The 13,791-nt window shown below is 43.4% G+C and overlaps 1 protein-coding gene across 1 annotated transcript in view; it reads left to right on the top strand.

Annotated features, from left to right (window-relative positions):
• Positions 1 to 13,791, top strand: part of LOC109925183 (transducin-like enhancer protein 1) — an 88,928-nt gene that overhangs the window by 37,262 nt on the left and 37,875 nt on the right. The window contains exons 3-5 of the mRNA XM_048613925.1: positions 7,985 to 8,038; positions 9,798 to 9,950; positions 12,970 to 13,206. Coding sequence (XP_048469882.1) covers positions 7,985 to 8,038; positions 9,798 to 9,950; positions 12,970 to 13,206 — 444 coding nt within the window. The remainder of the gene's footprint in view (positions 1 to 7,984; positions 8,039 to 9,797; positions 9,951 to 12,969; positions 13,207 to 13,791) is intronic.

Raw genomic sequence — 13,791 nt, 5'->3', positions numbered from 1 at the left:
CACAGAAACAGACCCTTCTGCCCAATTCATCCATGCTGACCAGATATTTTAATCTAGTCGCATTTGCCAGCATTTGGCCCATATCCCTCTAAACTGTTCCTATTCATATACCCATCTAGATGCTTTTCAAATGTAATTGTACCAACCTCCACAATCTCCTCTGGTAGCTCATTCCTTACACGCACCACCTTCTGCATGAAAAAAGTTGCCTCTTAGGCCTCTTTTAAATCTTTCCCCTCTCACCTTAAACCTATCCCCTCTTTTAGACTCCTCTACCATGGGGAAAAGGCATTGACTATTCACCCTATCCGTGCCCCTCATGATTTTATAAACTTCTATAAGGTCACCCCTCAGCTTCCAATGCTCCAGGGAAAATAGCCACAGCCTATTCAGTCTTTCCCTGAAGCTCAAACCTTCCAACCCAAGCAACATCCTTGTAAACCTTTTTTGAACCCTTTCAAGTCAATCTGACATTGGCCAATATTATAGAATATTGATAATAGATTAGACATCCTTCCTGGCTTTGATTTTCAATGATTTTGCTCCCTTGGGAGAGCTTCATCAGTTTTGTATGCTTCCATTTTTAACCAAAATCAATATGACCTCATTTGGCTCCCGAATGGAGAGTATGGAGGAGCTAACCCATATCCAATCGTGCCATGGTATAGCACATTGGTGCTGTGTCTCCTTTGCCAACTCATCATTTATATAAAGGCCCCTTTCAAAATTCACACTGGTTAGGAAATAGTCCTTGCAATCACTGCATAAACACAGTGATCCATTTCCTCCTCCAAGTCTTTCCACAGTCTTTGCTTGTTGGCACATAAACACCACAGAAATCCATTTAAAGGCGTGATTAACCTTAATGTAGTGCCTTCCGCCACCAAATAACACATTTGAGCAGCATTTCAAAGCTCAGTGTGTGTCTTTGTGGAACTTAATCAGCCCTCGCTTTCTCTTGAGCACCTTCTACTGTTAGGCTACAGTTTGCTGTCCTCTGCTGGTCACCACAAAATGAGTTGCAGCTTCATTGCTGGGTTCTTGAGATTTTTATTTCTGACTCAATCCCATCCTGAGTTTAAACTGGAATAATGAAACTGTGACCAATGTAGAAAACACACAATTTAACACGCTAAGGTTCCTTTTAGGCACAGCTGCATCAAAGCAGAGCAAAATTGTAATACAGGTGAGTGTCAGACCTGGAAGCTGTTGCAGTGTGTATGCCTCTTGTTTTACCTATTTCTGAAGATTTCTGAAGAAGGGTCCAGACCCGAAACGTCAGCTTTCCTGCTCCTCTGATGCTGCCGCTCCTCTGATGCTGCCTGGCCTGCTGTGTTCCTCCAGCTCCACACCTTGTTACCTGTTACCTGGTAGTTGGTTGTCATTGGTGGCTTAGTAGTAAATCTGGAGCTAAAATCCTAATATCTAGCATTATCTCATTCAGCTTTGAGCCTTTTGGATTCACAAATCCAACAAATTGCATTTATACAGCACTTTCGATGGAGAAAAATGCTTCATAGATGGTTAATCAGAACTGAAATGAATATCGAGCTCAAGGAGGAGCTTTTTTCTCGTAATCATTCATGAGATGTGGGTGGCACCACATAGGGCAGCATGAATTGCCCACCCCTAATTGCCCTGAGGGCAAGTTGAGAGTCAACCACATTGCTGTGGGTCTGGACTCATATATAGACCACAGCAGGTGTGGATGTCAGGTCTCCTTCTCTAAAGGACATCAGTGAACCTCAAGGGAATACCCTGCCATGACAATAAACAACAGTTTCACGGTCATCTTGAGACTCCTCATGCCGTGGTGGGATTCAAATCCAGAGCATTACCTGGGTCTCTGGATTAAGAATCCAGCAAAAGTACCATTCCCCTACCCCGTATATCAATTGCTTCATCAAAGAGTGTTGTATCCAAGCCCAGCACTGGGCATTTACATGAAGAATGTACTAGTGAGAGGGTGCCTGACTGTCTGCACCCTCTCAATTGTACCCCAAGCAGCAAGTTCAGGAGAAAGATTGCGTGAGAATCATTGAGTGCTAACCCTAGCACTGCCTGTCTGATTCAGAGCAACACTACTATAGAACTAATTCAACCATCCACCTTCTATGTATGGCCTACATGAAGCTGGTGCAAACAAGTTTCAATGTGTTTGAAGTAAAAGAAACCAGTTTAACTCACAAAGATATACTTGCCCTTAAAGTAGATCCCAAACTAGGTAGTAAATCTGTATAAATTGGCTTTTGTCGAAGGCTGTTGTTGGCTCGACTCTTGAGGTCAAGCGACTCTTCAGATTTGGTTGCTAGGGAACGTGACTGCAGGCCTGTGGTAGCAGCTATTAACCTCAATTTGGATCGTTAGAAGGAAGGGGGTGTGCCGTGGAATGGGGAGGGTCAGCAAAGAATGGGAAGCAATTCAGTTCAGTGTGCTCCATATGGAGTGCTACTGTAATGACTACTTTTTATTATCAGCCTAAGTGGGCCAAATGGTGATTGGGCTCAGGGGCACATCCAGGGCCTGCAATAAGCTTAATAACAGTCAAACAGCCAATCTGGTGGCAGGAGCCAGATCTGTTAACATTTGTAGAGGAGGCTCCTCACCCAGTTACCATAAACTGATGATGCAACTGGGACTTTGTAAACAGCTCAATTAGATCAGAGATTGTTTGGAAGATGGTTTATAATATGTCCAGATCAAGAGACAGAGACGTACAAAGACGGTGGTGACTTATCTCTTTGATGAACAAACAAATCCTGCATGAGGCAAAAATAGAAGTGTTGTTTGGGCTCTGTAGCCTCTGTTTAACAGCTAATCACCTATCGAGGTAACCCCTATGTAAAACTCAATGACCACAGTGCCCTCTGTTGTTGTTACAGTAGATGGTTTATTATAATAGAGCAATCTGATTGGCAGGTCAGTGAGCATTTACGCCTGGTAGAAGTCTGCCTTCTTGTAATCCAATTTAAATATTATTGTACAGCTCTGCACATCTTTAAAGGGGCCACAACAGCCAGAGAATTCAATCTGTTTCAGGGCTTGGTAACACGTATGCTGCAATAAGGGAGCTGAGTGTTGATTGATGTAATTACTTCTCACCTCATGCCTCAGTGATGCATGTTATATTCCAGCAACAAACTTGTTTGTTCATGTACCTCAGTTGTGCTGAAGTTTCTGTGAGTGATTCTGTTCTCTGTGAATCATATGACTGTCTGCACTCATTCCCTGCAGTGTTCCATTCAGAAACACCGTCACGTTCCACTGGTCTTGGCTTGTTTATTCTCTGCCCAATTTATTTTTCCTTCTTCTGAAGGCACTGTTGGATGTTGGCATTCAGACCTGGGTGATGACTGTCCTCCAGCTCATTTCCCTTGTGGCTGCCCTTCTACGCGTTAGGCTAGATAGAGGCTGTCACTGGGCATTATTATAAAGCTGTTTGTGTCCTTAGCTTGACTCCAAGTTGCGTGCACTTGCCAAGGATAGAGAAACAGTATTGCCGAAAAGGGCACACATGATCAAATCTTATTGTCTCATCAGGACATTTGCAACCGTACGAATGTAAAGGTGAAACAATATTTTGTACTGTGTGGCATGGATCAAATGTATGTCCCTATTGGGTGTTCATAGCAGGCAAAGTGCTGGCCATATTTCACCAGCCTACGCTTGTAAAATTCAATACACATTACATGTGATTCTGCAATTGATCAACAGTTGCTAAATAATCTTCAGCGTGCTAATAATCTTTGGGCTCACAGTGTGGTGCACATTGGAAACTACATCTGTTGATATGTAATTTAGGAGCAAATTACTGCAGATGCTGGAGTCATCTAGACTTGAAACATTAGCTTGCTTTCTCTCCATGGATGCTACCTGACCCGCTGTGATCTCCAGCATTTTTTGTTTTCAGTTGATACATAATTCCACTTACAATTGAACAAAATCAGTCCCAGTCATCACTGGTTCATTCCCTAGGGCAATGCCTTGACCAATCAGACCTGCCTGGTGTAAATCTAAAAAAGTAGAACATTTAGTGGCAAATAATATAATCAATCAGAGTCAGCAAGGCTCATGATTTATTAGAATTCTTTAATTAGGTAAAAGCAGGATAGAAAAAGGTAAGACAATAGATGCAATATATTTGAATTTCCAAAAGATATTTGATAAGATACTGCACATGTGGCTACTTACTAAGATAAGAGCCCTTAGTGCGAATAGAGAATTAGCTAACTAATAGAAGGCAGAGATTTGGGATAAAGGGAACATTTTCAGGATGCCACAGGGATCAATTCTAGGACCACAGTTATTTAAACTATATACTATATGTTATTACAATATATTGTAATGCCTTGAATGATGGAGGGGAATACACTATCCAAAAAGATTGCAGGTGACACACAAATATATGGGAAGGCGAGTAGTTAGGATGACAGAGTGATTAAATGGGCAAAAAACTTGTCAGAGAAAATAGAATATGAGAAAATATGAAGATATGCACTTCGGCCATAAGAATAAAGGCGCTGAATATTATTTAAAGGGAGAAAACCTGCAGGATGATATAGCACAGAGGGATTTGAGAATCCTTGTGTATGAATCACTAAAAGCTAATATTCAAGTTCCATGGGTATGAGAGAAGCACTTGGAATGTTGGCCTTTACTTCAAAGGGAAGAGACTATAAAAATAAAGAGATCTTGCTAAAACTATACAAGGTAATGTTCAGACCACAACTGGAATGCTGTGAACAGTTTTAATCCTCATATCTAAGAAAAGATATACTGGCATTGGAGGCAGATCAGGGAATGTTGATCCAGGGTATGAAGGGATTTTCTTATGAAAAGAGGTCGGATTTGACTCATTGGAGTCACATTGTCTCATTCTTGAGGTTGGGCAGGTGGGAATGGGGTGTTGTCAGGATAGATGCAAAGAGGTCATTTGCACTTGTGGGAGAGTCTAGGACCAGAGGGCATAATCTCAGGTTAAGGTCTGCCCATTTAAAACAGAAATGATTGGGAATTTCTTTTCTTGGAGAGTAGTGAATCTATGGAATTCTTTACTTCAGGGGGCTATAGAGGCTGGGTCATTAATTATATTCAAGACTAATATAGGCAGATTCATAATCAGTAAGGAATTAATCAAGGGTCATGCAGATAGAGCAGGAAAGTGGATTTGAGGATTGTTAGATCAACTATGACTCCATTGGATGGTGGAGCAGACTCAATGGGCCAAATGGCCTACTTCTGATCTTACACCTTGTGGCCAAATATCTCCTTTTGTGGCTGTGTGTTAAAACTTTGCTATAAAAGGCTTCTGCAAAGAGCCTTGGTGTAGCTGCTCTATAAATGCAAGTTGTTGTTGCTGGATGTTAACATGCAGTGTGAGTCCAATAGAAATGATTAACGAATAAGATTTATAATGGGTAGCTGGCATCATAGCACTAGCCACACCAGCCTAAGTTGAGCTTCTACCCCAATGTAACCGACATGAGGAGAGGTCAGCCAGTATGCGATATGGGAGGATGGCAGTCACCTCTCAGAATTACGGGGTAACATCCCCTTTGGGAAGAGAGGGACAAAAGCAGTGAAGACAAAGAAAAAAATGAGAACAAAATCTTTTATTTTAAATGTGGTGTGCTGTGTGCTGTGCTGAAACCCTGCCTCATAGAGAAGGTCTCCATGCAGTGGTGTCACTAGTGCAGAATAGTGTGTGTGCAAGGCCATATATTTACGGGTGAGTGGAACTAAACTGCGTTTGTATGATTTATTTAGTAAACACAGTTTATCGAGGATGATAAGCCTGCACAAATGATCAGTCAGCAGTGCTTGATGTTGTAGAGAAATTTTAAAGGGCGGTATTTTACATTGTTCCGGTCAAGTGTCACTTTCATTCAGCGACAGTTTCTTGCCACGAGGCCTCACAAGATCTCTCGCCGTATGTTAGCAAACTCACCTCGTTATCTACTCAACCTGCCCCTATTGTGCCCCTCTACACCAAAAGCAATTGATGTGCCAGACTTTTTCATTGCCCTTAATATTTGCCTCTCTCTCATTCCAGGAGGTAAAAGGCAATAAAAGGGCAAAAAAATTCAAGATGGGTACTGGGCTGCATGACATTTAGCTCCTAATCTCTTTGGAGAAGATCCTGACTCTAATAGCCCCGAGTAGCTAACTGACTGTGTCCGAATGCCTGGACTGGTATTAGAAACTGTCCTTGACTTACTGTTCCCAGAATCCCCTGAGTGAAAGCAATCTATTTTTGATTTAGCTGTGGGCTGCTGACAAGCCATGGCAAGCTTCCTGGTTTTGTATTACACTAAACGGCCCAGTAATATAGCAGTACTGTGAGCCTGGCATCTCTGACTGAGGGGGTGGGCGCAAAAGGAGAATGCAAGGCAGGAATGCTGTGAGCATGAAGGTAGTCTCAGAGAGTGGGTGAGCACTGAGAGCAAGCAAACAGACCGGTGATGCAACCTGATCCAATCCATGAGCTGGGTGTATGACCCTGAGCACAAAGTGTCCGTATAGAGTAATAATTGCCATTGCACCCAGAGGTGCAGCGTTGAAGTGCAGATGTGTACCATTAATGGACCAGAGGGGTTCTTAGAGGCTGGCACATGTCAGATGCCAATGCCCATGGACATTGGGTGCTTGGGACAGGTGTCTATAGAGTGTACCCTGAGACGTTGGTGCCTGATGTTCAGCATAGAGACTCTTCGCAAGCAAGCAGCAAGCCAAATTTCCTAGTAACTTCCATGTTGAGAATTCTCAGCATCTTGCGTGCTCATGGCAAGTGGTAAGATAAGAAGCTGCATATTAATGAGGCAAGATGTGCAGTTAATATTTTGATTTTCTTTTGATTTTATTGTTAGGTGTACTGAAATACAATGAAAAGCTTTGTTTACGAGTGGCACAGGCAGATCACAGCAAGCAAAGGTCGTACAGATCAAAAAGACTCGGAGGCATACAGGTTACATTGCAGGTTACATTATTTGAGGCTAGAGTCCGTTCAGCAGTCTGATAACGGCCAGAAAGAAGCTGTTCCTGAACCTGCTTGTGCGTGTGTTCGGGCTTCTGTGTCTTCTGCTAATATCTGTATCTGTATTATCTTCTAAAAACAGTGTTAACCAGCAATAATCTCCCTTAATAGGCAACTCACCACTCTCTAGCAAGAATCTCCCTTGACATCCAGAACTCAGTTAAATGATGCAACTAGTTGCTTCCAGTGTTGCAGTAGACCTCATGCATGTAGTCTGGCATGTCTTTCCCACATTTCTGTCCATAATCAACGCTGTTCAAGCTTCTAGAAGATTCTGTGCACAGTCTCCAGCACTGACGTGATTCACTATTCCCATTGTTATACTGCACTGTCTAGAAATGGAACAAAGGGCTTGTGGCTTGCTTCCCCATTCACTCATGAGTTCTCTGAGTCTTGATTTTAAGCTTGCAAGAAAAGAATAATAAAGTTATCAAAAATTGCAAGGCCCACATGTGTTGGCGATCAGTACAATGCAAAAGTGTAAATGAACCTGCTTTTAGCCAGGCGACAGTAACCATAAACAGTTAGCATGAGGAATAAACGTTTTGAAGTGTGTGGGCAGAAGTATTTGCAGGGTGACATTTTGACTTTGTGCAGTCAGTGTGTCCTTCATTCGCAAGATTAGTTCGCCAGCTTACCATTTCATGGCATAGATGTCCATAGCAGAGCTCCTCACTTGTAGTCCAGACTCAGAGCTAGATCCTTTCAAAGCCTTGGGATATTGTCTTGTAAAATATTGTCAACACAGCTCATCCTTCTACACTGCTTAAAGGTGAAATTGAAGACCTGTTCAAATCACTGAACTAACACTTGTGTTAAAATAGGGCAGGAGGAATTTATACAGCCAATCTCAAAGTAGTGACTGCTGGTATTACACTGCACATTATTATGGTCTTTGTTTTCCTTTGCCTTACGTGTACCCTATTACAACTTTGTCTCTTTTATAATCAGGACAGTGATGGTGATAAGAGTGATGATAACTTGGTCGTGGATGTTTCAAATGAGGTTTGTATGCATTTTTAGTAACTTTGGTTTATTGCTACTTTCAGTTTTACAATATTAAAAAGAACAGTCTGATTTTCTCACGTAGCTTGATATTAATAATATGATTGATCAGAATACACATTAATCCTCCAACCGATCTGCATTTTCTAAGAATCTGCTGAAGGCTGGGGGGAGGTGCCTAATAGAAGTCTTGAAAATTAAGATGAGAAGATCTCATGAAGATGCTTCCACTCTTGGAGGAGATCAAAACTAAGATAATTACGAATAAATCCAAAAGGGATTTCAGGCAAAACCCTTCTCTTTTCTCAGAATAAATGCCAGACTTGCTTCCACGTGGTGTGGTTGAGGTGAATAGCATAGATACTTTAGGCAGACAGTAGCTAAGTGCGTGAGGGAGAAAGGAATAGGCAAATATGTTGATTGGGTGATGTAAAACAGATTGGGAGGAGGATTCCATGATGCATAAGGTCAGGAAAGGATCACTGGGGCCAAATGGCCTGTCTCTGTGTTTTAAATCGCATGTATTTCTAGGTTCATTCCCAGACAGACCATTGTGGGAGTCATCTTGTTCTCTTTTGAAATTTAAAACCCTTGAGCTTCTAAAAGCAAACAATTACTGCCTCACCCAGTTCTTCCTTGAATTCTACCAAATTGATGTGCTCGCTTCTATCTTTGTACAATGCAATGTACTTTGCCTTGCAGACTACATGGAACCTGCAAGTACTCAGGTAGAGGGTAACATCATAATCTTCCCCCTTGAAGGAGCCTTGTTTGACCAAGAAGGAGGAGCTAGTGAACTGAGCATGGGGAATGTGCAGCTCCTGTCGGGGTCTGGAAGAGTCTGCTTTGGTCTGGATTCTCTGTTAAACGCCTCTGTGACTTTGAGGGACAGGCAGAAAAAGGGGATGGATAGGAGAGAGTGTGCTCACAGCATGACTATGCACCACACTCACTGTCCCCATCAATAGGAGATCCGTTATGTTAATGATAACATACTCCACAATATTAGTAACACAGAAGTCGGCCTATTCCAGTATTTATACTTTGCGTAGCTTCCTCCCATGATCAAACGGTCCCATTAATATATCCTTCTATTCCTTGCTCAATTGTGTACTTATCCAACTTACCTTGAATTCATCTAGACTGTTCACTTCAAACTATTCCATGTGGTAATATGTTCCTCATTTACAACCACTTTCTGGGGGTGAGTTAGCTCAGTTGGCTGGATGGCTGGTTTGCAGAATGATGCCAACAGCACAGTTTCAATTCCCAGGCCAGCTGAGGTTACCTTGAAGGTTCCTCCTTCTTGACTTCTCCCCTTGCTTGAGGTGTGGTGACGCTCAGGTTAAACCACCACAAGTCGTCCCTCTCTAATGGGAGAGCAGGTCTGTGGTGACTTTACCTTTAATAGCATTTCTCCTGAATTTGTTTTCGGATTTAGTAGTGACTAACTTATATTTATAGCTCCTACTTCTAGTCTCATCTGCAATTGAAGGCACGTTTTCTATATCTACCCTGCTGTGCCGGCTCACTAACCCTGAAGGCCTCCAACAGGTTACTGTGAAAGAGAAAAGTGCCTGAATCTGTTCACTCTTCTCAGAAAGGTTCAAACTCTCAATTGTGGCCTCATTCTTCCCGATTTTTAATGCCCCTTCTCCAGTGCCTTTCTACAATATGGAGGTATTTAGCTTGTGCTGGTTTACACAGCGGAGACCCAGGTTAGACCACTTTCTGATCATTTGATTCTGTTTGAATGCAGGATCCATCGTCTCCACAAGGCAGCCCACCCCACTCGCCCCGTGGAAACGGCCTGGATAAGTTTCACCTTTTGAGGAAGGATGCTCCGAGCAGCCCTGCATCCTTGGCTTCCTCGCGCAGCACGCCGCCCGCCAAATCCAAAGAGGCCGTCCTGGTAAGTAGAACGCTGACATGTGATGTTTTCGGACATTTCTGGGTGTGTTTGAGAGCTCAAGGCCATCCGTAGCCTTCAGCCGTGATCGCTGACCTCCGAGTTAAGGGGTCATGGGTTCACGACCCACTGCTGGCCTGAGCACATGGCTCAGCAAAGAGAGCGTGCACTATGTCAGAGTTAGCATCTTTCAGGTGAGGTGTTAAACTGCATTCCCGTCAACCTTCTCAACTCCTCGTCGCAAAAGAGCTGAGTAATCCCCACCAGTGTTCTGTAAACAGATGTTGTTAACACATCATCACCTGGCTTTTTGTGGGATATTTCTGCCAAAAATTTTCCTCTTCAGTCTTTTATATGACAACAGTGACTACCTTAAAAGGTACTTTATTGGCTTAAAAGCATCATAAAATGTGATTTTATTTACAGATTGTTGACAGTTGCCTTAGTAGCACTTCTGTATAAATTCTTATATGTAGGTACTGTTGTGGTGAGGTGGCAGTGCTCGTACTCTGAGCAGGAGGCCTGGGTTCCAGTCCCACCTGCTCCAGAGCTGTGTGGTAACATCTCTCGGCAGGTTGATTAGAAAATATCTAATACTTATAACATAATAAATGTCTGATGTTCAGCGTCATTAACTCAAACAGGAGCAAAATTGTTTTGATGCCCTCAGAATTAATTGAGAGAACTACATTTACCTGATGTTCTTAGATACATTCCACTTTGGGGATGTTTTAATGCTATTTATTTTGAATAAGGTTCAGCTCCTGCAACTGTGTAAAATAATTGAAAGTGTTGCTGCCTTCTGTTTGTTCAGGCGCAAGTTAAAATTCCCCTCCAGGTCTGTTCGGAAAAAAGAGATGGAGAATTCTCACAGGTGGCCAGACCAATGTTTGTTACTTATTCAGCATCACAAAAACAGATTAACTGGTCCTTTGATCTCAAAACAGTTTCTGTGGGATATTGCTTCTTGTAAATGATGCTGCCTTTACCAACAAAGCACCAGCTCCTGTGTATCAAGATCATTCCATAGTCGTGAAGTTCTTTGTGACAAGGTATGGTCTACGCAAAGACAAATTCATTCCTGCCTTTCTTCAACAGTTTAGTGAGCAAACCTAACTAATGAGATAGTGGGTCATGAAGATGAGCAAAGTGCTCAGCTCCATCCCCAGTCTGTTGGCCAATCTCAGTCCCTGCAGCAGCATGTGAGCTGTCGCTGTGAACCATTCTCCATTTGCAATAGTTCACAGAATCACAGAAGGAGGCCATTCAGCCCATTGGGCTCTCCAAATAAGCAATTCACTTAGTGCCATTATAGCTGTCACTCCAAAAGCCAGAACAGTGTTCATTTTCAAATATTGACCTAGTTCCATTGATCAAACCTGCCTCCCCTGCACCAGCAACAGTTTTCTTCATACCCCACCCACTGGCTGCATGAAAATGTTTTCGCTCAGATCACTTTTTTAGCTGTCCTTTAGCAGTCCTTTTAGCTGTTTCTTTTAATCTACGCCTTCTTGTTCTTGATCCTTTCTGAAGTGGGAGCAGTTACTCCCTACCTGCTGTGGCTTCAGTAGAAAGGTTATAGCCAAGCTCTCTGTTCCTGATCATTGTCCACCTACACAGGTTGGAACGCATGTGGAGAACACAGGGGTTAGCTGTGGTTCCCCATCCGCCTAAGGTAAAATGTGTGCAGGGTGTTATGGATCACTGAGAGTCTGAGTTGCTGTGCTAACACGTATTTTTGTAAGTAGGTCATAGTCAGGAGCTTATACATAGTGAGTCATAGAGTTGTTCAGCACAGAAACAAACCCTTCGCTCTAACTCGTCTTATCCCTGTAAACCCTTCCTATTCATGTCCCCATCCAGATGCCTTTTAAATGTTGCAATTGTATCAGCCTCCACCACTTCCTCTGGCAGCTCTTTCCATACACGCACCACCCTCTGTGTGAAAACGTTAACCCTCAGGTCCCTTTTATATCTTTCCCCTCTCACCTTAAACCTATGCCCTCTAGTTTTGGACTCCCCCCACCCTGGGAAAAAGACCTTGGCTATTCACCCTATCCATGCCCCTCATGATGTTATAAACCTTTATAAGGTCACCTCTCAGCCTCTGATGCCTCAGGGAAAATAACCTCAGCCTCTCCATATAGCTCAGACCGTCAACATCGGCAACATCCTTGTATATCTTTTCTAAACCCTTTCAAGTTTAACAACATCCTTCCTAAAGCAGGGAGACCAGAATTGAACACAGTATTCCAAAAATGGCCTAACCAATGTCCTGTGCAGCTGCAATATGACCTCCCAACTCCTATACTCCATGTACTGACCAATAAAGGCAAGCGTACCAAATGCCTTCTTCACTATCCTATCTTCCTGCGACTCCACTTTCAAGGAACTATGAACCTGCACCTCAAGCTCTCTTTGGTCAGCAACACTCCCCAAGACCCCTAAGCGTATAGGTCCAGCCCTGATTTGCCTTACCAAAATGCAATACCTCACATTTATCTCAATTAAACTCAAGCTGCCGCTCCTTGATCCATCAGTGCCTTTCTGTCCATCGCATGGCTGACTAGGAATTTCTCCCACACTTACCACCTGCCATTGGCATGCATTGGGAGGATTTACAACTTGCTTGGCTGCATTATGAACACACCTTGGCTTGGCCATCCAGTTCTGACGTGGGACTTGAACTTGGAGCTCCCTGGCTCTGAGAGGGGGAATAAGACCCACTGCACCTCACGACCTCCCTAGGTGTGGTACATAGCCACAAGTGGAGCATACTTTCTTAGGTGACACACAAAGGAACTGCAGCATCTTCAGGAGAAAAGTGAAAGGGGTTTAAAAAAATACGTTAAAATTGTTTGTTTTGTAGAGGGACGCTACTATCTTTCTTCAAAAGCTTCAAAATGACATTGACCTTGACATCAACGGGACGGAGACAGTACAGTCCTTCAGCAGGGATGAAAACTTGTCTGTAAGATGAATTTATATAGATCTCGTCATTACTTTCTTTACTTTTTCACAGAATGAGAAGGCCACCACTCCAGTGTCTAAATCCATTACCCCGACCCCCCGCAGTGACTCCTTGACCCCTGGCCCAAGCTCTGCATCCAGACTGCGACAGATCTCAAGCAAACCTTCCGTGGATGCACTGGGTAAGATCTTTGACCCCATCCGTGACGAAATGCCAGATGGAGTTCACACAGGTGACAGTGAAGAGAGAAGGAGGAATGATTGTCTGTGTGGAACTAATGCGTTGCAAGTGGGTGACATTCATGCAGATGAATATCAGCATGAAGGGCAGAGTGAATGTGTTTGAGTTTGTAGATGTGCTTGACACCTTGAACATGTTTCTTGGCATGAAGGTCTATATCTAAATTCAGCCACGGTGCCACTGATCTGAAATGACAGTGAATAGGGCAGAATGTCACACCACAGGCTGGCATTTTCCCGTATCATCTCGCCTCAAGACCAATTCCATGGAGACGAAACCAAGGGGCGAGAAACCAACCTATCCACAAGCAGCAGGCAAGCAATAAGGGTGAATTAAGGCCTACTGTGAGGCCCATAATCAGGGGCAATAAGGGTGAGTTAAGGCCTACTGTGAGGCCCATAATCAGGGGCAATAAGGGTGAGTTAAGGCCTACTGTGAGGCCCGTAATCAGGGGCAATAAGGGTGAGTTAAGGCCTACTGTGAGGCCCGTAATCAGGGGCATCAAGGGTGAGTTAAGACCTACTGTGAGGCCCGTAATCAGGGGCATTAAGGGTGAGTTAAGGCCGACTGTGAGGCCCGTAATCAGGGGCATTAAGGGTGAGTTAAGGCCGACTGTGAGGCCCATAATCAGGG

The sequence above is a fragment of the Rhincodon typus genome, chromosome 29 (genome assembly GCF_021869965.1).
Source record: "Rhincodon typus isolate 14 chromosome 29, sRhiTyp1.1, whole genome shotgun sequence".
Lineage (NCBI taxonomy): Eukaryota > Metazoa > Chordata > Chondrichthyes > Orectolobiformes > Rhincodontidae > Rhincodon > Rhincodon typus.
Note: the sequence above shows the minus strand (reverse complement) of the source record. Positions and strands in the feature narration are given on the sequence as shown.